Source organism: Aspergillus mulundensis (genome assembly GCF_003369625.1).
Source record: "Aspergillus mulundensis strain DSM 5745 chromosome Unknown scaffold_25, whole genome shotgun sequence".
NCBI classification, from domain to species: Eukaryota; Fungi; Ascomycota; class Eurotiomycetes; order Eurotiales; family Aspergillaceae; genus Aspergillus; species Aspergillus mulundensis.
In genome coordinates, this window is record NW_020797913.1 from 122,389 (window position 1) to 148,401 (window position 26,013).

Consider the following 26,013-nt stretch of genomic DNA (forward strand, 5'->3'; position numbering starts at 1 on the left):
AGGGACGTTCTACTCCTAGAATCCACACTCACGTTCGTACATTATGGACTTGTCACTGTGCAGTTGAACATTCCAAGCCTTTTAAGGGAAAAGCAAACCTACTGGATTTAGCCTGACAGCGGGCTCCACAGACCTCAAGCTCGAGGTGCCTCAAGGCAGTCGGAGTGGGACGAACCACAATATGGATTGCAAGTGCCAGTCGTCTTGGAATCGACAGAATGTTCGCTATGTATTATGATACCTATACTGTCTGTGGGGTTGTGGAAGATGTTTGATCTGGCTGGGAAATATATCTACAACGTCTCCAGGCTTCTTACGAACAACGAGAGCATGATGAGTTAACAGAAGGATTACATACAGTCAACGGAGTGATTCATACCTATGAAGGCACTTAATGGGAATGAAGTGAGTTTCGAATTCCTCTATGCAGCTCTATGCAGACTATGCTTAGTATATAAAACTACCATAGATATCATGGATAAGTCTACACAACACCGAGAACGCCCTGAGCCCTAGCAAACTATACAAGCTCTTCCAACTCCAAATCCAAATCCAACGCCTCCTGCAGCAACGCAAACGGGCTCTCACTGTCATCTCCCACCCCCGCACCCTCTCCCTCTCCCTCTCCCTCCATCCCACCATCATCCCTCCCCTCCAAAAACGCCGCCAGGTCCGATAACCGCGGATACATGAAGATCTCACCCACCGCCAGCCCCAGACCCCCGATGCTCTGGTCCGCCCGACCCGCAGCAGCCACGTGCATCGCAACGACCGAGTCACCGCCCAGCTGGAAGAAGTCGTCGTCCGCGCCGACGGCGTCGGGCTGCATGCCCAGCGCATTCGCCCAGAGTCGCTGCAGGGCTTTCTCCATCGGCGTTGAAGGCGGGATATACCGACGGATTGACCCGGCCGTGTACCCGTCTAGTTCTGCGTCGGACATCGACTCGACCATCTGCTTGAGAACCCGTCTGTCGAGTTTGCCGGAGATTGTCAGTGGGACTTGAGACACGGGGATGTAGAGGCCCGGAACCATGTACGGCGGGAGCTGCGAGGAGAGCGTCTTCTTGAGGTTTGCGAACGTCGGGGTATCAGGCTCCCGTGTCTCGCCGTGGAACTCAATCACAGCCGCAAGACGGAGCTGCTTATCCCCGCGCGACACCGGGACAACGGCCGCGTGCTTGACATGGCCTTGGCCCAAAGAATGTCCAATCCAGTGCTCGATCTCGCCCACCTCCACGCGCTGCCCCCGGATCTTGATCTGCGTGTCGATCCGCCCCAGATACGTCACCTTTCCGTCCTCCGTCTGCAGGCCCAGGTCGCCTGTCGCATACACCCGGCAATCCGACCCCGCGAGCCCGAAGCGCGCCGCAAAGCCCGGGTTGCGGATGAAGGCGCTCTCCGTTTTCGCCGCGTCGTTCAGGTACCCGCGCGCCATGCCGGGCCCCTGGATGAGGATCTCGCCGGGGATCCCGACGGGGCTGAGACGGTGGTGGTTCGTTGGGTCGGCGATCCAGAGGCGGGCGCCCATGCCGTGCCCGACGCTTTGGGCGTCGCTGATGTCGGTGATCGGGCCGTTGCAGGTTGAGTTGATGCTGCATTCGCTGGGGCCGTAGGAGTTTAGGACCGCGGCGTGCTTGTACCATGTTTCCACGACGGTGTCTTGGATCTGCTCGCCTGCTAGCACGATGAGCTTGAGGCTCGGGACGAGCTGCGGTGTAAGAAGGCGTGCGACTGTTGATGTGAGGTTCGCGAAGTTGATGTTCATGGAGCGCATCACGCCCGCGAGGTTGCTCATTTTGTCGCCCTCGGACGGAACGCATACTGTTCCTCCGTTGACTAGTGTCGTGAAGTAGTCCTGTAGCAGGGCGTCGAAGGTATGGGCTGCGAACTGGATGGTGCGCGTGTGAGGACCGAGTCCGAAGCGGGCGCCGTGGGTTACGACGACGGTCGATAGATTGGTGTGGGTGAGGACGACGCCTTTGGGTTTACCGGTGCTGCCGCTGGTGAAGACGATCCAGGCGGCGTTGCTGGGTGTGACGGCTGTGTGGTGTGTAGCTGGGGGGAGGGCGTTGAGGAGGTGAGCATCCACGGTGAGGAGAGTGAGGCCCTGTGAGGTGAGGTCTGACAACCTCAGAGCCTGAAGAGCATCGACCAGAATGACCTTGGCCTTCGTATCCTCGACGATGCCTGCAATGCGACCAACAGGATGCCCGACTCCAAGGGGGACAACCACGCCACCTGCTTTGAGAACGCCCAAGAAGCAGACAACAGCCCAGACAGACTTGTCCAGACACACGGGGACACACACCTCGGGCCCAACTCCAAGGCTAACCAGATGGCTGGCGAGTGCCGAAGCATACTCCTGCATCTGCGCATGCGTCAAGGAGCCATCCCACGCTTCGACGGCCACCGCATCAGGCCGCGCCCGACCAACATCAGCGAGCAGCTCATGCAGACAGACCTCGATCGGCTGCGTCAGGGGCTCAGCATTCCACCGCTGGATCTGCTCGACATCCTCCGCGCCTAGGAAATCAATGTCCCTGATCTTGATACTGCCCTGGGCATGCAACTGCTGCGCCACGGACTCGAACTGACTGACCAGGCGCTTTATCTGAACAGACGAGAGCATCTTCTCGTCGAACCGGACGTCCACTTCAACACTCTCGCCGGACAGCGTGCACTCCACGTTCAGCCCGTAGCTGTCGAACTCGTCCACGGCAACGAGGTGGCCTTCGACTCCGGGGATCTTGAACATCCGCTCGTCTTCGTTGGCGGGCTGCACGACGAAGAGGTGTCTGAGGTCTAGGGCATTCGCGAGTTCAGGCGCCAGCTTCCGGATGCGCTGGAGACCCGTGTGCTCGTGGGGGATCATCTCGATGGCCTGTTGCCGGACGCTCTGCAAGAACTCGGTGACGGATTGCTCGGGGTTAATGAAGATACGGACAGGAACGGTCGTGAATGTTGGTCCAGCGATACTCGTCACGTTGCGCACGGGGGCATTGCGTCCAGATAGCGCAACGGCGAAGACGGGGTCAATCTTGCCGATGTATTGGTGCACAACGAGCGCCCAGGCACCGCGGAGGAGATCCGGCAGCATAGCGTTGCTAGAGCCCGTCCCCCTCGCCAAAGTGATAGCATGTTGATGGCGCTGCTGCGGACGAGGTCTGTAATTTGCACTCGGCAGCGCAGGGAAGTCCGCGCGCGTCTCGCCACCAAGCTGAGTCCTCCAGTACGACGCCGCTGCATCCTGTGGCAGCGACTGGGTGTACCGGATAAAGCGGGAGAACGAGGCCACTGGCGCCAGCTCCTTGCCTAGGTAAACATCGGCCACCTGCTGCAGGACGACGCCCCGACTCCAGCCGTCGTATGTGCTGTGGTGCGCCGTCCACACGAAGAACCGCTGCCCATCGGGCTGCGTCACCAGCGCGAATCGGTTCAGGGGTTGCCCTATGACTATGCCCTTTGCCTTGTCGGCCTCCAGGTAGTCCTCGAGAGAAGACGACTCGCTCCATGAGACTTCGCCCGGCGCAACGACGACCTGCAGCGAGCCTGTCTCAGGGCCGGACACGATCCTCGTCCGAAGAGTCGCCGTGCGATTGACGACCGTCTGCCAGGCGCCTCGGAAACGGGGGACATCGACTTCATCGGAGAGCGCAAAGACCTGACGGTCGACGTAGGCCGATGGTTGTTGCGCCGTCAGGGCAATGAGGCCTTCCTGGAGGGCCGTGCAGGGGAGGACGTCCTCGACTTGGTCGATTGGCAGGCTGCACAGCTCCGCAATTTGAGCCAGCTTGTCTTCTTCCTCGCTGGATGCGATACCCCGGCTTTCGCGCCACACGCTGAACGGGGCTGGATCCTCGTCGGTATCTTCATCGAGCACTCGGCTCTCAACCGCCCGCGCAAGGTCATCGAGACGGGGATACGAGAATAGATCTGCGACTCGGAGAACGAGCTCCACGTCGCGTGCTGCAGCGACGACGCGCATGGCGGCTACAGAGTCACCGCCGATGTGGAAGAAGTGGCTGTCCGCACTGACTTGTGAGATGTCCACACCGAGCGTCTTCGCCCACAGCGTCTGCAGCTTGTGCTCCGTCTCTGTGGACGGCTCTTTGTGTGAGCCACGGACGGCGAGGCACTGCTGTAGCTGGGCGTCGTCTTGGTCGTTGATGAACTGCGTCACGGCTCGTCTATCGATCTTGCCGGACAGATTCAGGGGCAGTTGGGAGACTGGAGCGTACATGGATGGAGACATATACGGAGGGAGATGGTCCATCAGGTCATTGCGCAACTGGTGCAAAGCCGCGGACAAGGGTTCAGTCAGTGGGAGCAAGTGCGGCATATCATCAGACCTGTTGGCAGAAGCAGTATTGGCGTTGAAGAACTCGGTGTCCTCGTTGAACTCAACAGCCGCAACGAGCGCCTTCTGCTCCCTGCCCTGCCCCCGCTCGACGACGATGACCGCAACCCGCCGAACGTCCTTGAGCCGCTGCATGACCCAGTACTCGATCTCGCCGATCTCCACGCGCTGTCCACGGATTTTCACCTGCGTGTCTCGTCGTCCCATGTGCACCAACGACCCATCCTTCTTCTGTCGAACCAGATCGCCGGAGCGGTACATCCGCCGCTCGGCGTTCTGGAACTGCACCCTCCACGCGGGGTCCGCGGCCTCCAGGTGCTTGATGAAGGCTGGGTTGGTGATGAATGCGCCTGCTGTCTTTTCTGGGTCGTTCAGGTAGCCGCGCGAGAGCATGGGGCCTTCGATTAGGAGTTCGCCGGGGACACCGACCGGACAGAGCTGGTTTGGATCCGTGGGCAGCGTCACCCAGAGACGAGTGCTGGTGGGATATCCGACGTTGGCTGCCTGGGTTGGATCCGTGACAGGACCAGCAGCGACCGCAATGATCGTTGTCTCAGACGGTCCGACCGAGTTGAAGACTTGCGCGTGGGGCGACCATTTCGCGACGATGCCGGGGTCCATCGCTTCTCCGCCTGCAACGACGGTGCGGATGTTCGGCAGGTCTGCTGGGCTCAAGAGACCGAGCACGGTGGGCGTTAGGTTGACGTAGTTAACAGCCAGAGCCTGCAGGGCTTCGGTGAGATTGTTCATGCGGCTTTCTTCAGAGAAGACGCACACGCAGCCGCCATGGAACAGCGTCATGACAATATCAGATAGACTGACGTCGAACGTGTACGCAGCGAACTGGGCTGTCCGCGTGGTACAGTTGACGCCGAACATCCCTCCATGAGCAAGGACACTGGTCGAGATATTCTGGTGCAGCAAGACGACTCCTTTCGGGACTCCCGTTGAGCCAGACGTGTAAATGACCCAGGCAGCGTTGTCAGGCGTTACTCCTGATACTGGTGGCTCGGGGATGCTGGGGAGAGAGGATAAAAGCCGCTCATCCACCAGGAGTGTCGATGTATTCTCGAGGTCCAGGTCTGCGAGTCGGTCTGCGTGTTTCGCGTCAACAAGCAGAGCAACAGCAGCAGTGTCGGTGAGAAGACCCCTGACACGGGCCCTGGGATGCGTAACGCCCAGCGGAACGACAATGCCACCGGCCATAAGAATAGCGAGCATCGAAACAATCGCCCACTTCGACTTGTCCATGCAGATGCCGACGAACTTCTCGGGTCCTACTCCAAATTCATTTCGCAGGTGATGAGCCAGTGTCAAAGCCTGAGCGGTAAGCTCATGGTACGTCAGGTCTCCATCCCATGAGTTCACGGCAACAGCATCTGGCTGCAGCTTCGCAATCTCAATGATCTTGTCGTGCACGCAGACGCGCTGGGGCTTCGGGATGGTGGAGTTCCACTGCGCCAGCTGCCCGACGTCACTCGAGGAGAGGAGACTGATATCCGAGACGGTGGTGTCGGGCGTACTGATGATTCCTCTGATGGCGGCCTCGAATGCGCCGAGGATAGTTCGTGCGCTGTCCTCATCCAGTCTTGAGCTCCAGAAGTCCAGGTCAATGGAGAGGCCGTCGCGGCCTGCGGCGATGCCGAGTGAGATGTCGTACTATCGATTGTTAGCGGCGTTCATGGAATGGAGTAGATGACTTACGTCGGTCGGGTTCGCCTTGCCCTCGATCCTCACAGCCAAACCGGCCCTCTGCACGGCGCTATCATCCAAGGCACGCTGGAACGACATGGTCGTGTTGCTGAGCTGCCGGGCGGACTTGGACGTGGTGTTCGATTCGAGAGGCGATAGTTGGGACATTGCCTTTACTGCGTCCTTGTGAATTTCACGCAGAATAGTGGACAGCTCACCCGCTGCAGGCAGGGTGATAGCACACATGGATGTCTGCACGATCGGCCCGATAACATCATGCACCCCAGGGACAGACATGGAGCGCCCGGAGTTGACGTACGAGAAGCACACGTTATCCGCGCCGCCGTAACATCGCAGCACAAGTCCCCAGGCGAGCTGGCACACGGTCGCAAGGGTCACAGAGTACTTGGAGCAGACGGCCTGGACGAGCTGGGAATCGAGCGGAATTTTCGCGCTGACAGTTTGGAAGTCGGAGAGGCCTTCGTTTGGCCGGTCCATTGGGACAGTCAGCGGTGTGATCTCGCTCGTGCTTTCCGTTTGGACTACCTGGGATGGATCGTTGAGGTAGGAGGAGACATAGTCGGCGTAGGAGAGCGGGGCAGGGCCGAGCCCGCCATTGCGGTATGCGTCGCTGAGATCCTTGAGCAGGACTTCGGCGGATTGTCCGTCGACGAGGACGTGCGAGATGTCCAGCTTCAGGTAGACTTCGGACGGAGAAACCTGGACGAGCTGCATGTGGTGTGGGATCGAGTGCGGTTGAAAGACGATTGGGTTGTTGACGTTGAATTCGGCCGAGGACAGATGCTCTGAGCCCTTGTAGTAGTCGATAGACGGAGCAATCTCGGAGAGAATGACCTGATTGTAATGGCCCGGTCGCTGTGTGCTCTCGACCAGAGCCGTGCGCAGACTGGAGTGGCGCTTGACGACTTCACCCCAAGCCTGACCGAGTCGTCTGGCGTCGACGGGGAGTCCAGAATGGGAGTGTGTGAACCTGAGAACAAAGCAGCAGGAGTAGAGATGTGGATTCTGCAGCTGGCTGACGAGGATTCTGTCCTGGATGGCCGAACAGGGAACAATGGCTTGGATGGGAGAGGAAGGCAGTTTAGCCTCAATGTCAGGCGAGATCATCTCTGCCACAGTCGAGCCGGACTCTGACGTTGGCGTAAGTGTGCCGGAGCCTTCAATGGAGCTGTCCTTGTCGCTGCTGGACGAGGCGAGCTCAGGTGGCCCCTGGGCCATCCCATACAGGGACTCCAGGGTCGTCGCCGCCATGATATCGGCGATGTTGATGGTGATGCCCTGGGCGCGACATTGCGCAAGGATCTTGATGGCCAGGAGGGAGTCACCACCAAGAGACAGAAAAGATCGCTTGGGGTCGACGTCTTTGATGTCCAGCTGCAGGACATTGGCGCAGATCCGTTTGAGCTCCAGCTGCAGCCAGGGCTCGGAGTCTACCACGCCAGGCATTATGCTTGAGAAAACAATGAAGAAAAGTAGGGGTATCTCAACGATGAACAGTAAACAAAAAAGAACTTGGAAAGGGAGTGGTGCAGGCAGGCGAGCGAGGCTTGAGTGAAGCAAGCTGTCTGGGCTTCTATACTTATACAATATTATACAATATAGCAAGTACAAGAGTAGCACAGGCATAGCTTGTCTTTCGGTTCTCGCTAAGCTGACTGCAATTGAAAAATACAGTCTTGTACAGTTGTGAGTGGAATGGGGCCAGTCTGCAGTAGAGAGACACTAAGGATCAGCCCCATCGGACACAATCTTCAGCGATCGCACCACTCAGGGCCCATTTCGCTTGCAAGCCATGACTGTGCAGGATGCAGGCCCAAGGAACGGCTAAGGATCAAGGCTGAACTCAGCTAGTTCAGCCATGTCTTGGTCAATTCCATTGCTAATCGTTTACGCGAACTATACGGAGACAGGGCGAATATCGACAGAGGGACCAAATGGAAGCAAGTTGCCTGCAGCCATATATTGAACTTCCTTGGCTTGTGTCTTGATTGCTTTTCTTCAATCATTGAGGCCCCTATACCAAGTCCGGCTATACAACACCATGTCTCCTCTCCTCTCACCACCAAAGAGCCAAAGCCAAGGCCAGAGCAAACTCAACAGCGTCCTCACCAACATCGCCAAACAATGCAGCACCACTCCAGACCAAGTCCAGGACGTCTACCCCTGCACCCCTCTCCAGCAAGGCCTCATCGCCATCTCGGTAACATCCCCAGGGGCATACACGGCACAACACGTCTTCAAGCTGCACCCGACCGTCGATCAGCAACGAATGAAAGCAGCATGGACCACCGTCTTCGCGAACCACGCCATCCTGCGAACGCGGATCATCACGCTCGGTGGTAACGCCATGCAGGTGGTCCTCAAGCACGCACCGCAGTGGAGCGACTGCAGCGATCTGCAGGCGTACCTGGCAGCCGATCAGGCGATCGCCCTGCAGATGGGCGAGCCGTTGTCGCGACTGGCCATTTCAGACTCTCATGTGGTCTGGAGTGCGCACCACAGCGTGTACGACGGATTCTCCGTTGAGCTTGTCCTGCGCGATGTAGCGACTGTTTATGACCATCGCGAGATCCCGCCCCGGCCGTCGTACCGGCAGTTCATCCAAAGGACGTTCCAGGCGAAGCAGAAGGCGCTGACGGAGAAGTACTGGGAGGAGAAGACGGCGCACGTCGACGAGGTGGATGTTTTCCCGCGATTGCCTGCTACGTATCGACCGCAGCCGAACAGCGTGTATGAGCACGAAGCCAGTCTGTCCATCGACGGGCCTTCCACTGTGACGCTCTCGACCATCGCCAATGCAGCCTGGGCTCTGGTGCAGTCCAGCCACCTGGGGACTGAAGAAGTGACCTTCGGCACAACCCTGAGCGGCCGCAACGCCAACATGCCCGACATCGACAAGGTGGTTGGTCCAACCCTGGCGACGGTGCCTGTTCTTCTCAACACGAGCCGGACCCAGTCCGTATCAGACTTCCTACGCGCAACACAGGCCTATTTCACGCAGATCATCCCGCACCAGCAGATCGGCCTGCAGAATCTGAAGAGGTTGAGTCCGCAGACAGCTGCGCTCTGCACCTTCCAGACCCTCTTTGCCTTCCAGCCGGGCATGGCCGAGACGCAGTCTCCGTACAGTCACCTCTTCACCGCGCAGAACAAGGACAAGGTCGATGCTGCGTTCTTCAACTATGCACTTACGTTCCAGTGCTCGCTGGCTGGGACGGGAACGCTCAAGGTGCTCGCTTCGTATGATAACAGGGTGCTGTCGACAACGCAGATGGAGAGGCTGGTCTTTCAGTTCGAGCATGTTGTTTCGCAGTTGCTTGCCAGCAAGGGCGCGGACAAATTGAGTGACCTCCAGCTCGTCTCTCCTCAGGATCTGGCACAGCTCGACGCGTGGGATAGGGAGGCTGAACGCCACGAGCACCTCCTCCCTTTGGACGCGATCCAACGCCATCTCGTCGCCCGACCCAATGCCACAGCCGTCGACTCATGGGACGGAACCCTCTCCTACGCTCAACTTGATGACTTGGCCACCCGACTCGCCAGCTGGCTGATCCAGAGCCAAAATGTCGGCCCCGAGACCGTGGTGCCCATCTGTTTCGACCGCTCACAGTGGATGATCGTGTCGATCCTCGCCGTCCTCAAAGCAGGCGGCGCCTTCTTGCTCCTCGACCCGATCTACCCGGAGAACCGGCTCAAGTACATGATCGAGATGGTCAATGCGAAAACAATCCTGGTATCAGAGTCAACAAGGCCCAAATTCTCCGATTTCCCTGGCACTACACTCGCCCTCGACGCCCCCTGGTTCGAATCTCACACCCATACCTCCCTTCCTGCCCGAAGCCTCTCCCCCAACCGCGCAATGTACCTCGTCTTCACCAGCGGCTCAACCGGCCAGCCAAAGGGCGTTGTTGTGACGCACGGCTCCTACGCCGCCTCGGCAGCAGGCCACATCCCGGCGCTGGGAATCAACGAGAGCACACGCCAGCTCTTCTTCGCGTCCCCGGCATTCGACCTGAGCATATACGAGACCGTCAGCTCGCTGATGGCCGGCGCGACAATATGCGTCCCGACGGAAGAAGACCGCAACGGGAGCGTTGCGCCAGTCATCTGCAACATGGACGTGACTCTCATCTCGCTGACGTCCTCATACGCCCGCCACCTGCGTCCCGAGGACGTACCCTGTCTGCAAACGCTGGCTCTAGTCGGCGAGCCACTAGCGCGAGATGTCCAAGGCGTGTGGGCGGATAAAGTCTGCCTTTTGAACGCGTATGGTCCGGCGGAGTGTTCCGTCGTCAGCACCGTCAAGCGTCCCGTCACGCTTGACTCGACGCCAGCGAATATCGGGCATACCGTTGCGGGGCGCGCGTGGGTTGTGCATCCCAAGGACCATGATATCCTCCTTCCACTCGGCGCAACGGGCGAGCTCCTTATTGAGGGGGCTCATCTGGCACGTGGATATTTGGACGATGACGAGAAAACCGCCGCTGCGTATATCTTCGACCCGCGCTGGGCTACCGGCTCGAGTGAGGGTGCGCGACGGTTCTATAAGACCGGTGACCTGGTGCATTTTGACGAGGACGGGTCGCTTGTTTTCGAAGGCCGCAAGGATACACAGGTGAAGATCCGCGGGCAGCGGGTTGAGGTCTCTGAGGTGGAATATCATGTTGCGAAGCTGTTTCCCCGTGCTGCTGGTGTCGCGGTTGAGGTCTTCAAGCAGGAGCAGAATGCTTGCTTGGTGGCGTTTCTATTCTGCGATGGGGGTTGGAGTGTTGATGCGGATGCATCTGCGATGCTTCAACGGCTCAGTGGCACCGAGATCAAAACCATGTCGCATATCAAACAGCGTCTGGAGCAGCTTATGCCGTACCACATGGTCCCGACCCGGTACCAGCTCTGGCCGCGAATGCCCACGTCTCTGGCAGGAAAGCTCGACCGAAAGGCTCTCCGCGAGGAACTACGCAGCCCCAGCGGGAGTGTCATCGAGCTCGACGAGACAACCACCGAGTTCCCGGCCATCAAGTCCACCAACGCCGTTGCCCTCCGCTTGAACAAGAAGATTCTCGACCTTGCGCCTGGACAGAAGACGGCCCTGCAAGGCCGAGACTTCCCCCTCTCCATCCTGGGCCTCGACTCGATCCAGCTCATCACACTCGTCACATTCATCCGCACCGAGTACGGCACGAGAATGACGGTCGGCACACTATACGACCTCAAGCTCACGATCTCAGGCCTCGCATCATTGATCACATCTCCGCAGACCAAGACAATCCCTACACTCGATCTCGCGGCCGAGCTCCAAGCCGTCTACAACGAGCTCACCATCCGCTCCGAGTCAACCGCGCTCAAACGCCGCGTCTTCCTCACCGGCGCAACGGGCCTCCTGGGCTCGCAGATCCTCCGCCAGCTCCTCGCCGACGCAGCCGTGCAGCGCGTCATCGTGCACGTCCGCGCACCTGACCCGGCAAAGGGCCTCGCGCGCGTCGTGTCCACCGCAACGCTCGCGAAATGGTGGTCCCCCTCCTACGAACACCGCGTCGAGGTCTGGACGGGGGATCTGGGCGCGCCGCAGCTGGGCTTGCAGCCCGAGCAATGGGCCATGCTCTGCGGGACGGCGGAGCCAGGGACCAACATCACCTCGATCATCCACAATGGCGCGGCGGTGCAATGGCAGGCCCCGTATCATGCGCTTAAGGCAGTGAATGTCAACTCAACGGTTGACTTGTTGAGCGCGGTAGCGCAGTGGTCCGAGCCTGGGAGTTTCACGTTCGTCTCGGGCGGACTGAAGAGATCGCCTGGTCAGGATTTGGAGTCTTTCTTGAAGGCCCTGGAGCAGGCGAACGGGTACAGCCAGAGCAAGTTCGTCGCTGAGGAGATTGTCTCCCGCTTTGCTGCCAGTCGGAGCCAGTCACAACTTGGACCTCGGATATCGATCGTACGGCCGGGCTGGATCATCGGCACCCAGCAGGACGCCGTCCCCAATACAGACGACTTCCTCTGGAAGCTTGTCCAGGCGTGTATCGCTATTGGCGCGTATCCCGCGCAGGGGGGTGATCTGTGGCTTGCTGTTGCGGATGCAGAGGAGGTCAGCACGCGGATCCTGGGGGCGACGTTTGCGGGCACGTCCACTGCCACAGGCTCCGGCGCCTCGTCTCCTTCCGGAGCAGGTGCAGGTGCAGGTGCAGTCGTGGAGAACGTCGAAACCGGCACGACGGTCTCGCGCTTCTGGGAGCTCGTCAAGGAAGCCACGGGTGCCACCTTAACGCCCATGGACGGCGAGAGCTGGAAGAACGCGGCGCAGGAGTTCGTGGGTCGGCTGAGCTCGGGCTCAAGCTCGAAACAGGCTGCGTTTTTGCCTGTGCTGGCGATGCTGCAGGATCCGTCGATGGAGTTTGGGGTGCAGCCGCCCAAGGGTATGGAGTATGATGGAGGGGCGTCGGGTCGTGTTGATGGCGCGATCCGGAGTAATGTGCGGACGCTTGTTGAGGCGGGTTTCTTTTCAGTTTCCCCTGGAAGTTATGGTGGTGGATCGTCTGGTGGAGGTGCAGGGATGGTGAGTGGGCGGTTGTTTGGTCGAACGAGGGTTAACGAGGGGAGGGCCGTTGCTGTATGATAGATGCATTGTGATACCTGAAATTGATATTGTTTCATGCTTAGTTCTTGTTTTTTGTAGCCAGGTATAAGCATAAGATACATCGATGGGTTGGAAGGGCATAGTTGGTACCAGAAGAGGTCTCGAGCATTCTGTTTGACGGTCTATATGGCAATCGAAACAACGGTGATTCTGGCTCTGTAGACGAGCTCGACGGCCGCACATACATCTTTATTCTGCTTTCGAGTACAAGGTCTCTCACATACGTTTTTACCTGCCACAATGGGGCCGCAGAAACTATTTGACAAATGTAGCAAAGGCAGATCGAGTGGCAGGGGACGAAATATCGATATGGCTCTAAGGTATATACAAACGAACACCGAAGCAAACAACCATAGCAAACAAGCAAAACAAGACAACGCCTTCAATCTAAAGCCAGGCCATTCACCAACCGCCCTTCCTCCGCATCAGGCACGAAATAAAACTTCCCTGATCGCCCCTGCCTCCGCAGCATCTCATTGAGCAGATCTGACAGCAGCAGCTCTTGCCACCCTTCTCCCTCGTACCCTGGAACCATTGGATCCTCTTCAACCACGGTGACGGCTACATCCGGCTCTTTAGCAACCGAGTCTGCACTCGCGGGGACGGTGACTGTCGAAGAAGCCAGGGTGTGTGTTGCATCAGAGTCATCTGAACGTTGAGAGTCGGCACTGGATGCGGTGCTTGAACTTGTTGACCTCCTCGAAAAGACGCTCCGTCGTATCGGTAGGGACTTGACATGTCTCCGTGGACTTCTCGGCTTCCTCCACTGGTCAAGCCGCTTGGAGCCAAGGATTGTCGCTTCAGAAGACGGGATGGACGTTGTTGAAACGGCCGACGATAGCGACGGTGTGAGCAGAGGAGTCTGCAAGGGCGTTTGTTCGGGGGTATCTTTGTACGAAAGCGGAGGGACGTCGTCGGCAGGCAAGTCGAAGTATGACGGTGAATCGCAGGCGGACCGAATGAAGTCGACCACTGCCTCATGGTACTGGCTCCCCACTGGGAGTGCATGGGCCCCTGGATGCGTCATCTTCCGCCGTCGGGATCCCCCGATTTGTGCCTGGTCCACCGCTGCTGCCATGTCTGAAGGAACGATGGGGTCGAAGTCGCCCATGAAGTGCAGGAAGGGGGTCTCGATGAGCGGTTCCGAGTAGAACGCTTTGAACATGGGATGAGTCCCCATATATGCGCCGTATGTGATGCCGAACTTGAGCGGAGGATGGTCGAGGTTCTTGTAGGACTCGGGGTATTGCATGGCGCCTGGGAAGGTCGCGGCATATTCTTCGAATCTCTGGCGTCGCTTCGGGCCCTCGAGCAGTGAGGCCACCATGCCGCCAATCACCGAGCCTTGAGAGAAACAAATGACACCGTCGAAAGGCCCTTCTGTGCGGAGGATCTCTGCTGTCTTGTCGAGGCTCTCGAAGAACCCCCGCGGCGGGTCCTCTTCGAACAGCCGGAACCAGGCGTGGGTGTCGATCACATCGGGGTCTTTGAAGTTCTCTGTTCTTTCCCGTTGAATATCGGAGAGGTAGTCGAGTCTGTCGGATACTTTGTATGCAATCGGGCCCGTTGGAAAGACAAACGTGGACCCTGGGAACGCTCGCTCGATGTGCTCTCGCAGCCGGAAGGTCTTTCTTTCGAACCAGGGCCCGGTCTGCGTGTGCCCGTGGAAGCAGAGGATGCGCATCTTGAACTGAAAGTCAAGAAGATAGAATAAGTGATCGCTGCAGCAGGCACCAGTATACGCAACAAGCCGCGTGGGTATATAACGTGCTAGGGTAGGACATCACCGACTACTTGGCGCAAATGATAAATTATATGCCATTCCCTGCCTTCGCCTTCATGTGTCAACGCCCTCAGCCATTGACGACAGCGCTCTACTCTCGCTAAGCCCTTCCACACTGTTCAGCACCGCAACAGCCATAGGCCAGCCAGTTCTATATTAGCCCTACACAAGGATCCAACCAAGGAAGCCGCTAAGGAAGGTCAAGTCTGGGGCCAGCCACATGGAAAAATACCATGCTTCCAGCTCAGAACGCCTTGCAGATTTGCAAATCTCGATACAAGACGGGTTGTGCGGCCGTCTGCAGGAGCTCGAGCACGCCGTGGCAGGGGCAGGGTCGGTTCAGCGCCCCTGCAGTGGACCATGTGGCGCTGAAACCGACGAACTGCGCCTTTGCACTCCTGCGCGGCCTGGCTGGTCCCGGCCGAGATCTCAATGGCATCTGGCACCGGGGAATTCCTTCCATCCCGGGTAATGACGATCCCATTGCAATGCCACGATCCTGGCTATACGCATCGCATCCGCTTCCACCTCTCTTCGGCGTCCGTCCGGATCAGCTCAGCTTAGTTTGACATTTCATGCAATTCATCGCGAGCAGGCTCTGACCCACTCTGCTGCAGCTGCAGATGAGTCTTTGCTGCCGTTCGGCCTTGATCTCGAACCTCAGGCCAGACCGTTGCGCCATGTGGACTGTTCTTGCACGTTCTCCGTCAGCTTGGGGCTGAAAAGCCTGATGACCGATGCCGGCTGGAGCTGATGCAGCAATTACCGTGCAGGAACTCATCTTCGCCCACTGCAGGCCCCACTGTACTATATCTGCTGCTGCCCTTGGACCGCGATGTCCAGTCAAACCACGCGGTAGACGCATACGTTCCCTGAGGCTCAGAGCTGCATGCACGGTGCTCGGAAGATTTTACTATTCGACGACGAGCACCCCGTTTCATCCCAAATCACGAACTACCGACTACATTGAATACAATACCCGGCTCCGAGTCACCTATGGGAAGCCGTCTACGATGCGACATAGGGGCCAAATTGACTGACGGAGCTCAGAATGCGTAGCCTATACGACAGCGAAGTGCATCATGGCGGCGAAGGGATCCTCCTCGCGGCCCCCAAGGTCCTAGCACAGAGAAAAGAGAAATACATTGCTCGCTAAACTAATCCTTCTTCAAATCAAACAGCCGCTCGGTGACCCCATCCTTGGTCACAATGAGCATCTGCAGGGCATCGCCAACCTCAATATGCCGCTCCGTGGCGCTGGCATACGCATCCCGCACCAGCTGCTCAGCAACCTCGCGACTCAGCGGCTGCAGCCGGGACACCTGGCTATCCAGGAACGGCAGCATCAGACTACTCGCTCCACCGGCGGCGCCGTGACTCCGTTTCTCGAGGCATCCAGCCGGGTCGAAGAAGTACATCGCCCCCTCCCCGTCCGCATCAATCCCCGCCACCATCGTCTGTAGCTGGTATGGGAAAAAGCGTTTCTCGTAGAGGAGGGTGGATACGCGCTGTGCGCACGCCCGTAGACCGATGTTCTTGCCGTGCTGGTACTTGTACATCGCTGCGACATTCTCGAGTTTCTCCTTTAGCGCGTGCCCGTCCGCAGCGAAACCGATGACGGCGATGACGATGGAGCGGTCGCCGCAGTCCTGGATTGTGAAGACCTTTGGCTCGTGGCGCGTGTTGATGTTGTAGCCGGCGGTGGAGCGGGTGTCGCCGGCGAGGATGGCGAAGTCGGGGCCTGAGATGCCCAGCGTGGCGCCGCCGTTGGAGGTGTATCTGCATGCCGTCAATTATGACGGTCTTCTTAAAGGTATAGATGGGGCTGGGCTTACGGGTAGAATCTAGCTTCCTTCGCCATGGCTGAATAGAATATTCTCCGAGGAAATGCAAGAGAAGGATCGCAAAATCTTCAGACGGCGGAGGATCTCTTGACTCGCAACGAAGGATGCGGAAAATATGCTCGGTCAGCGCTAACTCGTCTGGAAAAGGGCGTGGCGTACAGAGAAGAAAATAGTTCAGTTAGGCTAGACGCTGCGAGGGCTGCATATATAAGGCTTACCGCGTCAGGCAGCCAGGCTGCGTCACTTAAGCAATGGATTCGGGATATTCCACGAGGACAGTAAGCACTAACTCGCTCTCACCAAGTGCCTAAACCCTTTGGATCGGCCGGCTGGCGGCGGGCGGCCGCGGCTGAGGACTAAACACAAGCAGTTAGTGTATACTAGATGCTATTAACTGCTAAGGCTAAGGCTGAGATCCACATGGCGTGACTGGTCACTGCAGAACAAGCAGATTATTCTATCGAAGAAGTCTGGTCTAAGTCTTACAAACAGGGACAAAGATGCTAGTCTAAGCCGAATGACACCATCACTCATCGATCAAACACAACCCCAGCCGCCCCCGTATACAGGTCCATCTGCCCATGCCCATGCCCATGCCCGTGCTCGCTCCCACTCCCACTCCCACTCCCCCAATCAACCACCTGCAGCAGATGTGGATCAAACAGCGGCGGGCCCACGTCGAACACCGCCGTCTGAGAGCCCGAGGCCGAGGCCAGCTGCGACAGCGACAGCGAGTCCAGCGGCTGGCCCGATCCCTGTCCCTGACCCTGTCCCTGACCCAGTCCCATTCCCATTCCCATACCCATCTGCATCTGCATCTGCACCTGCAACCCAAACACCCCCGACCCAAATCCAATCCCACAACTCCCCGACTGCCGATGGAAGTTCCGCGCCGTCGAGCGCGTAAACACCCGCCCGCAGTCCGGGCACGGATGCACCTTCGCAACCCCGTTCTTCTCCCGCAGGTGCCGCCGGTAGTTTCCCACGGACGAGAACCGCCGCCCGTCGCACCCGTGCTCCCAGCACCGGATGCTTGTCTCTGCCAGTGCTGCGGTCGAAGTGGCTCGTCCGGGTCCCTGATGTACGGGTGCGTTTGCGTTTCCGTGTCCGTGTGCGTGGACGTGGACGTGTCGGGTTGGTCCGACTCCACTGCCGCTAGCATGCGTCTGGCTTTGGCTCTGGCTCTGGCTCTGGCTCTGCGCGCGTCGGGCGGGTCCTCGTCTTGATGGGATTGGGAATGGGCCGGTGCTCGTAAGGTCCATGGGCATGGGGCCGTTGGGTGGGACGGGGACGTGGACTGGGCTGTGCTCTGGACTCAGGCTGGGACTGGAACTGGAGGCGGGATCGTTCATGTTCATTTGGTAGTCGTAGTCTTCTTGCGAGGCGGGGAGGGCCAGGGGCCAGGTGTATTGCGGTGGTGGTTGTGGGTGTTGCTGCTGTGAGTGTATTGTGTCTGGGCCTGTGTAGTGTGTGTTGTTGTAAGTGTTCGTGCTCTCGAGGATATTCATGGCGTCGTGGTCTGGTGGCCCGAACGGGTTCGTGTAGAAGGGCGCATGTGCGGTGTTCATGGTGTCGAGGTCTGGAGTCGGTATGCTGGTAGCAAGAGGCAGTTCGGTTGACTGCAGAACCACCGCTTTAAGTGCTATCCATTAATTCTTAGAGGCATCGAGCTGGATGGCATCACATCGCGGATCTGCAGGCTGGCCGGGGCCAATGGAGGATCCTTCACAGCCAACAACGGGTGGGGATTCTTCACAGCCTGTTTGACGCTTGACTGCAGCACTGCAGACCCTGCTCCTATGCTCCTCAATAAGCGCTAATCACTAATCGTCCGCCCAGCTGAGCTGACCAAGCCTGACAAAGTCGTATGCACTTTACTCAATGCATTTGGCCCCATGCCATGTTCTCCGAAACGCACTCCCATTTCACTTCATTAGCCTATCTAACTGTCTAGCCTACTCTATGCCTAGCGTCTGATCTATGACTTCTTCGCCGGCGTCACCCGCCTCCACTCCATGCCCAGCACGCCAATAATCGACGCCGCGGCCAGCGCGATCGACAGGTACCACGTCTTGACGATGGCCTGGTTGCACAGGTCCATGATCACACCGACCGACTCGGCCGGGACAAGGCTGCGGATCTCGCGGTTTCCGGTGTTGAGCACCGCCTCGCGCGAGATCTCGGGGAAGCGGCTGCTGATGCTCGACGATAGAGTCCCCGTGTAGATTGTGTCCGCTGCTGAAAGAGCGACGGTGCCGCCGAGTGTTTGTGCAAGGACGATCAGCGAAACGCCGATCGGGATGTCGTTCATGGGGAGGATGATCTGTGCTGCGACGAGGGTCTGCTGCAGCGCGCAGCCGAGACCTACGCCTGCGGGGACTTGGAAGCCTAGCACGTCGCGGATGGGCGAGGTGGATTCTAGTGTCGACAGCAGGCCCATTCCGACGGAGAGCAGGGCGGTGGCGACGATCATGAAGGGCACGTAGTGGCCGATGACGGGGGTGAGGATGCCGCAGAGGGTGGTGAAGACGACGGCGGCGGCGATGATGGGGAGGAGCTTGACGGCGGAGGAGATGACGGAGAGGTCTTTGATGACCTGGAGCCAGATGGGGAGCTGCACCGGGTATGTCAGCAGGGTCTCTAACGAGATTATCTTAGAGAATGGGGACTCACGTAGTACTCGAGGATGAAGCCCGTCCCCGACGTGCAGAAGGAGAAGAACATGCCGAACGCGATGCTCCGCTGGCTGAGTATCCTCATCGGAACGAGCGCATCGTCGCCCTTTCTCTTCTGCACGAGCATAAATGCGAGCATGATGACCCCAAACAGGATGAACAGCACGATGATCCGTGCATCCGTCCAAGCATACTCCTTCCCGCCCCAGAGCAGCGCCAGAATCAAACAGAGTATCGACGCAAGGAAGAGCGTAAAGGCGGGCAAATCCAGCATGGCGATGCGTTCCTTCCACGTCTTGACCTCCGTCGTCGGGGCCTTGAGCTTAAGCATGAAGAGGGTGATGAAAAAGGTCGGCGCGGACAGGATGGGGTTGATGTAGAAGATCCAGCGCCAGGTCGTGCCGTTGATGATCCCCCCCGCCAGCAACGGGCCACAGATGAATGCGATTCCATTCACCGCACCGAGAATCCCATTGAACACGGCGACTTTGGCGCGCGGGACAGACTGCGAGAGGATCGTCAGGGCGCCCGAGAGGATGCCGCCTGCGCCGATGCCTGCGATGGTGCGCCCACTGGTCTGTTAGTCCATGTTCATCTCAGGATTCATCCAATAACCCAAGCTGGAAGGCAGCAACTCACAGGATAAGTGCAATGGAATTCGGCGCCGTCGCGCAGATAATCGACCCAACCTCAAACAGCAGCAGAGCACCCAGGTACACGATCTTCACCGGGAGCATCGAATACAGCCGTCCAAAGACCAGCTGGAAGGCGCAGTCGGTGTACAGGTACGCGGAGCCATACCAGCCGATATCCTGCAGCGACTTGAACTCGTCGGTGATGGTTGCGACCGCGGTGCCGAGGACGACTTCGTCCTGTTCGCGCTGGTATTAGCGGTACAATCCTGCAGGTGGTGCCTTGAGCGGGCGGGTGTACATACCAGGGCGACTTGGAAAACGGACAGACACAATCCAACGAAAATGAGGGAGAACTTGAGATGGCCGACATATTGGACTTCGTCTTCTTCGGCTTCAGGCTCAGACGGCGCGGCGGAGGCAGAGCGCTCGCTGAGCTCGTCGGGGGTGAGGGCCGGAGTCTGTGTTTTCTCGACGTCGGACATGGCAACGTAGACTCGATAGGTAGGTGGAAAGAAAGTTGAAGTCGCTACATTGTATCAGCGAGCGAGGGAATAATGTACCATAAGTCTAGGTCGGGAAAGAAATTTCGCAGCAGGCAGGCATGGGTGCGCGGCGAAGGGACAGCCGTACGGAGTTAGGCAGAGCGGCAGTGCGTCAGAGTCAGACTCAGCGTCGGCTTTGTTGTTTTTGCAGTTACCATCGTTGTATTATTGGCGGAGGGCGAGATCTGTGCAGAATGACCCATACGCCCGTAAGCTGCAAGTGGTTAGGGCAGGGGCCTTGGGGGCCAGTCTCACCGAGACCCATCAGCTGAAGGCCTGGCCTTACAAGCAAGCTTGCAGATGATGCATTTATTCAATACCCGTCTGTATTACTCGTATGGCCTTATTCCGTCCGCCTGAATGCACCAAGGAAGAGCTAAGGAATGGCCCGACCAACTAAGCGAGCTGTAAGCATGAGTATACCATGCTCATACTACAACGACAGTCTATATGAAGACGACAAGACTCTGGTCGCTGGGCATAATCAAAGCACAGCACACCACACGTCAAGATGATCTTCACTCCGCCAGCATGGGGCCCCGAGATGATGGCCATCCCCGACTCCACCCCCATCCACGAGTTCCTGATCCAACGCGACAACCGCCACCTATACAACTGGTCGGAGGAGAAGCCCGCGCTGACCTGCGCTGTCTCCGGACAGTCGTACACGATCAAGACCATTGCTTCGCGGGTTGAGAGCCTCGCGCGCAGTTTGAGCCAGGAGCTCGGATGGACTCCGAACGACGGGTCGCCGTGGGAGAAGGTCGTGGGAATATACAGTTTCAACACGGTACGAACGTCGAATTATTGAATGAAAGTCATTCTGACGATGTAGCTCGACTTCCTCGTTGCCTCGTGGGCCATCCACCGCGTCGGCGGCATCTGTCTGCTCATGCACCCGACCAGCTCTGCCGCCGAGATCAAGCGACACATTGAACTGACTGGATCGCGCGTTCTGTTCACATGTCGCTCGTTGCTGGCTACTGCCAACGAAGTGCTCTCAGAGAGTAGTGTCCACGATCCGAGGGTCTACCTGCTCGATCTGCCAGACGAGCTCGGGGCCGCGGCGCTGCCAGACCAGGGCCAGAAGACAGTTGGCCAGCTTATTAGAGAAGGAGAAACCCTGCCAACAATTGAAGCCCTGCAGTGGACACCCGGCCAAGGTAAAGAGCAGGTTGCATACTTGTGCCCGACGAGCGGCACCTCAGGACTCCAGGTACGACCTTCACCTGCTGCTCAACTTGTACTGAGAATGTAGAAACTCGCCATGATCACACACCACAACATCATTGCAAACATCATCCAAGCCACCACCTTCCAAGCCGGTCCGAAGAACGGCAAGACCGAAGTAGCCCTCGGCTTCCTCCCCCTCAGCCACAGCTACGGCCTGATCCTCGCCCACCTGACGGCCTGGCGCGGCGACACATACGTCCTGCACGCGCGGTTCGACATGCAGGCTGCACTGGCCTCAATCGAGAAGTACAAGATCGAGCGTCTGTACCTCGTCCCTCCGATCATCTCGGCGCTCGTTAATAACCCCTTCCTCCTGGAACTCTGCGATACTTCCTCTGTTACTTCTGTTGTAACGGGCTCAGGACCCTTTGGAGCGCGTCTGGCTGAGGCGTTAAGCCGTGTTCGTCCGTCGTGGCAGGTTCTTCCTGGATATGGTATGCCCCGGCCTAATCCAGCAGACCAAACCTAACACCTTGAAACAAAACAGGCCTCACCGAAACCGCCGTGATAATCTCCTTCACCGACCCAAACGCCACATACCCCGGCGCAGACGGACATCTCGTCCCCGGGGTGACTGCAAAACTAATCGACGCCGACGGGCACGAGGTAGACTCCTACAACTCCCCCGGCGAACTCCTCCTCAAATCCCCCAGCATCATGAAAGGATACCTCGGGGCCGAGTCCGCCACAGCCGAAGTCTTCGACGCAGAAGGCTGGCTGCGAACCGGCGACATCGCGGTCTTCCGACACAGCACGGCGAACGGGGGAACGGCGCACCTCGACATCGTCGACCGCAAGAAGGACATCATGAAGGTTAAGGGGATGCAAGTGGCCCCTGTGGAAATCGAGGCGCATTTGTCGGCGCACCCGGCTGTGGCCGAAGTCGCGGTTATCGGCGTGCGCGACGAGGATGCCGGGGAGAGGCCGTATGCGTTTATCGTGCGGTCGCCGAAGATGGCTGAGATGGACGAGGATGCGTTACGGGCTGAGTTGAATGGGCATGTTGAGGGGGCGCTGAGCGAGCCGCATTGGCTGAGGAGGAATATGCGTTTTGTGGAGGCGTTGCCGAAGAGCAGTAATGGGAAGGCGTTGAAGTATAAGCTGAGGGAGAGTCTGGGTGCTTGATTTGAAGTACACTGCATAGGGGGAGGTGAGAGGTGAACAGGGGGTATAGGAGGGTCAAAGAGGGTCAAGGAGGCCAGGGGTGGAAACGTGGAGACTGGACGGATGCAAAAGTATTATTTCCATAAACATGTACCTAGCGAACATGATGACTTGTTTATTCGATCGCGTATAATCATTTCCGCAGCATCATGCTGTAAGGTTTCTCTCAATCCAATCCAGCCTTTGCTCTAGCAAGTTGAGAGCCTGCCCTACGACCAAGAGCTCCATTAACCTTCGGAATCGTACATACAGTATATAATATAGCATCCAAACACCTCAAAATCACCTGATAAACCTTATTCTTATCTCCATCATCACCCCATAACTCTCGCCGTTCTCGCCATCTCAAACCCATGCGGCACCCCAGCCCACATGGGAAATGGAACTTCGTCTGCACGCCCGCCCCTGCCAGCTTCGACGCATAGACCACGCACTCGTACGGAAGACATCCAGCATTCCAACCTCGATGTATGTACCCGGAGGATGCAAGGCGGTACTCGACGTCGAAGATCGGGACTCGGGAGAGGTGGACGAGTGTCTGCGGTATGAGTTTTTGCTCGGCGGCGCTTCCCATTATCATGCCGCCGCCGTGGAATTGGAGGGGTGCCGCGGTGGGTGTTTGCTTCTTGTTCTTGTTCTTGTTGTGTCGTGAGGCTGTATTCGTGATGGTTGGTCCTTGGTATCCCGACTCATTCACAGCAGACATGATCTAGCGGATTCACTCACTGCGTAGGTCTATTGGACAATTCAAGGTTCCAGGTGGTTTATTGGATGAACTTGTATTGCGTCGGTCTAGCCTCAGGTATGTTTCTCAATCCATTGACCTCCCTCTGGCCGCAATATATGTCGGGCACTTTACGAGTTATATACACCAACGCAATTCCTATTCCCATCCGATGCAGCTCCCCGATCAACTAGAAAGGGCTGCGATAGTTCCTAAAGACACTAAGCGACTGCGCACCCTGAAGAATATTCTCAAGCAGAGTCCCATAGTCCCAGCCCAGAGCCGACGCAGCAATGGCCGTCAAGCTCGCCTGATCCTCGCGTCCCGGCCGGCCGGGGCCGGTCATATTCTATCGCTGTTAGCAGACGTCCTGTCTTGAAGTATCAAGTAAGCGACCATACCGGCTTCATATTAATATCAAAAAGCGCAAAGTCCCCTCCCTCGTCGAACCTCCTTACATCAACCCGGATCGGAGCCGTAGCCCCTATCAGGCTCGCGACACGCTCACACTCGCGCATGATTTTCCCGTATGCTGAGTCTTTCATCTCGGTCTCGGATACGACCCTCGAATTCGCGGTCACCGCGACAACACCGTTATACGGCGCGATGCCGTCGGCGTGGTTAAAGCGTGTGACGGGGGGCATGCTCCAGTGGCGCGGGGTCTCGGGCGTCGGCGACATGACGGTGATGGTCGCTTCCTCGCCGGCGAGGAACTCTTCCAGCATTACAAGGGGCGATTCGGCGAAGAGGCCTTCCGTATGTTTCCGCAGCTGCTCTTGGTCGCGGCAGACCTTGACGCCGTGGCTGCCGCGGCCGCGGACGGGCTTGCCAACGATGGGATACCGGTCGCTCCCGATCTGCTTGATGACATCGCCTAGATTCTCAGGCGTTATCAGCCACGACCTCGGCAGCGTGAATCCGTCCAGTTGCGCTAGTTTGCCGTTCAGGTACGCCTTGTCATCGAAGTTCTCGACCAGCGCCGGCGGCTGTCCGACGACATGGATTTTGTCAGACAGGGGCGTCAAGGTCGCCGACTTCTGGAGCGGATGCGAATTGAAGAGAATCGTATTCGCCCAGAGGTGCGTCGCGCCTTGCTGGATCGCGGAATTGATCCCCTCCTCTGTATCGGGGAACGTCCAACCCTTGTTGACGGACACGTGGGCGGAGGGGTCCGATTTAAGGACCTTAACGCCCTTTTGCTGCAGTGTGTAGGCGATGTCTGCGCCGGAGTCTTGGTAGCCTGCTAACTTGTTAATTGACAGAGTGGTTCAAGATCAAGATGATCTTTCTTACCACCCGGTTTCCGCGGCTTCCTCACGCCATTGATGACCGGCGGCTCGATGGCCTGGTACAGGACGGCGACGGTGGGAGCGGTGGTTAGGGTGCGGGCGTGGCGGGTTAAGAGCTTTGGCCCCGATGCCCTTAGTATAGTGTGAGAGCGAGAAGGAAACATGACGAGTGGATGAGGGGAACAGACCAGGCAGTTGCAGTTGAGTTGACGTCCTTCGCGGTCTCGGAGGACTCCGGCGATCGGCACTGGAAGCTTCGGTCTCGGTCCGGTTCCGGTGCCTGCCTGTTGGATTAGCAACCGACTGCGGGTCTCGTCAGCTTACTGGTTAACTACACAGGCACGCTCCCCACCAATTCTACCGTGTATGATCGGATAGGTCCGAGTAACTAGGTATGTGCCATCATGAAGATGCAGCTCGCAAGTCCAAGTCCATTATGCTATAGTAGATTCTCCACTAAAGACTAACGTATTTCCATGTCCTAATCCCCGAACGCATACATTTGTCCACGCTTCTGGACCGCGGCGTAGTATGGTCACGTCCAGGTTAAGTTGTATAATTAGTTCAACGGAGAGATCTGAAGGAGTGTCTCCTTCAAACATAGGTACCATAATCTCAGGGGCCGTGATCGTCTGAGGCATGGTGCTGATATCACCAGCGTAGGCAAGTGCGATCCTTTCCAGGTACTAAGCAACGTCTGAGTTTATCCCTCCAAGACCACCAATAACCAGCTAGATCTAACAAAGACATATATCGATTCGCAGATTACGCGTCTTCTGGTTTGCCATGCGTTACCCATCCTGCCAATACGAGTTGCGCGAAATAAGGTCGTGCGCTGAGATCACGCTGGAAGCTCTGCAGATGGTCCAGTAAAATGAACAGATCACAAAATGAGAAGGCCAGTGAGATATACGTTTACCTGAAAACGCTCTCACAGTCGCACAGGCCGTTAACTCTGAATAGGTTGCTCCAATTCCATGACTGGCTGGTTGCAGGCCGAAGTATCACAAGCTTTGTCCTTTGCTTTATGTCCCAGTAGGAGTCGAGAATTGGAACAACCCCCGAGCAGTCTGCATATGATTGCATGACACAGTATCGCCATTGCAGCCATGGCGTGATTGGCTAACGTATTCTACAGTTATCCCCCGGTCAACCAAACTCATCACACACTCCAGCGCCCCGATGTTCTTGAAGATTCTCTGACCTCTTGGTATGCAGAGTGACACAAAGAAACACCGAGGAATCCGCAGTCTTCTCCCTAAATACCCGCGGACAAGCTCGATGGCTTGCGTGGGCAGGTTCGCCACAGGACCCGACTTCGTCATCTTCATATAACCTCAGGGCCGTCGAGCTAAACTTTGTTGCCAACGCCATGGCCTACTCTGAGTCTTTAAATACAGCCCGCGGTTGATGGAGGCCTCCC

General features: G+C 57.7%; 9 protein-coding genes across 9 annotated transcripts; 2 read left to right on the forward strand and 7 right to left on the reverse strand.

Moving 5' to 3' along the window:
- Nucleotides 1–520: 520 nt before the first annotated feature.
- Nucleotides 521–7,516, reverse strand: DSM5745_11388 (Non-ribosomal peptide synthetase; the record flags this gene model as incomplete). Its single annotated transcript, XM_026753404.1, has 2 exons — nt 521–6,016; nt 6,062–7,516. The coding sequence occupies 2 exons, from the start codon at nt 7,514–7,516 to the stop codon at nt 521–523; spliced, it is 6,951 nt and encodes a 2,316-aa protein (XP_026598039.1).
- Nucleotides 7,517–8,111: 595 nt separating this feature from the next.
- Nucleotides 8,112–12,680, forward strand: DSM5745_11389 (putative Nonribosomal peptide synthase; the record flags this gene model as incomplete). The annotated part of the gene is made up of 1 exon (XM_026753405.1): nt 8,112–12,680. The coding sequence occupies one exon, from the start codon at nt 8,112–8,114 to the stop codon at nt 12,678–12,680; it is 4,569 nt and encodes a 1,522-aa protein (XP_026598040.1).
- A 403-nt stretch (nt 12,681–13,083) lies between these two features.
- On the reverse strand, nt 13,084–14,385 carry DSM5745_11390 (uncharacterized protein; the record flags this gene model as incomplete). The annotated part of the gene is made up of 1 exon (XM_026753406.1): nt 13,084–14,385. One exon carries the CDS (start codon nt 14,383–14,385, stop codon nt 13,084–13,086), a length of 1,302 nt encoding a protein of 433 aa, XP_026598041.1.
- Nucleotides 14,386–15,641: 1,256 nt separating this feature from the next.
- On the reverse strand, nt 15,642–16,345 carry DSM5745_11391 (proteasome subunit beta; the record flags this gene model as incomplete). Its single annotated transcript, XM_026753407.1, has 2 exons — nt 15,642–16,263; nt 16,320–16,345. The coding sequence occupies 2 exons, from the start codon at nt 16,343–16,345 to the stop codon at nt 15,642–15,644; spliced, it is 648 nt and encodes a 215-aa protein (XP_026598042.1).
- A 513-nt stretch (nt 16,346–16,858) lies between these two features.
- DSM5745_11392 (uncharacterized protein) lies at nt 16,859–17,896 on the reverse strand (the record flags this gene model as incomplete). Its single annotated transcript, XM_026753408.1, has 1 exon — nt 16,859–17,896. The coding sequence occupies one exon, from the start codon at nt 17,894–17,896 to the stop codon at nt 16,859–16,861; it is 1,038 nt and encodes a 345-aa protein (XP_026598043.1).
- A 410-nt stretch (nt 17,897–18,306) lies between these two features.
- DSM5745_11393 (MDR family MFS transporter) lies at nt 18,307–20,120 on the reverse strand (the record flags this gene model as incomplete). The annotated part of the gene is made up of 4 exons (XM_026753409.1): nt 18,307–18,942; nt 19,002–19,575; nt 19,643–19,875; nt 19,941–20,120. 4 exons carry the CDS (start codon nt 20,118–20,120, stop codon nt 18,307–18,309), a joined length of 1,623 nt encoding a protein of 540 aa, XP_026598044.1.
- A 571-nt stretch (nt 20,121–20,691) lies between these two features.
- DSM5745_11394 (AMP-dependent CoA ligase) lies at nt 20,692–22,538 on the forward strand (the record flags this gene model as incomplete). The annotated part of the gene is made up of 4 exons (XM_026753410.1): nt 20,692–20,970; nt 21,016–21,396; nt 21,439–21,847; nt 21,901–22,538. 4 exons carry the CDS (start codon nt 20,692–20,694, stop codon nt 22,536–22,538), a joined length of 1,707 nt encoding a protein of 568 aa, XP_026598045.1.
- Nucleotides 22,539–22,873: 335 nt separating this feature from the next.
- DSM5745_11395 (uncharacterized protein) lies at nt 22,874–23,283 on the reverse strand (the record flags this gene model as incomplete). Its single annotated transcript, XM_026753411.1, has 2 exons — nt 22,874–22,878; nt 22,929–23,283. 2 exons carry the CDS (start codon nt 23,281–23,283, stop codon nt 22,874–22,876), a joined length of 360 nt encoding a protein of 119 aa, XP_026598046.1.
- Nucleotides 23,284–23,491: 208 nt separating this feature from the next.
- On the reverse strand, nt 23,492–25,231 carry DSM5745_11396 (uncharacterized protein; the record flags this gene model as incomplete). Its single annotated transcript, XM_026753412.1, has 4 exons — nt 23,492–23,650; nt 23,703–24,541; nt 24,595–24,893; nt 25,059–25,231. The coding sequence occupies 4 exons, from the start codon at nt 25,229–25,231 to the stop codon at nt 23,492–23,494; spliced, it is 1,470 nt and encodes a 489-aa protein (XP_026598047.1).
- Between the last annotated feature and the right edge of the window lie 782 nt (nt 25,232–26,013).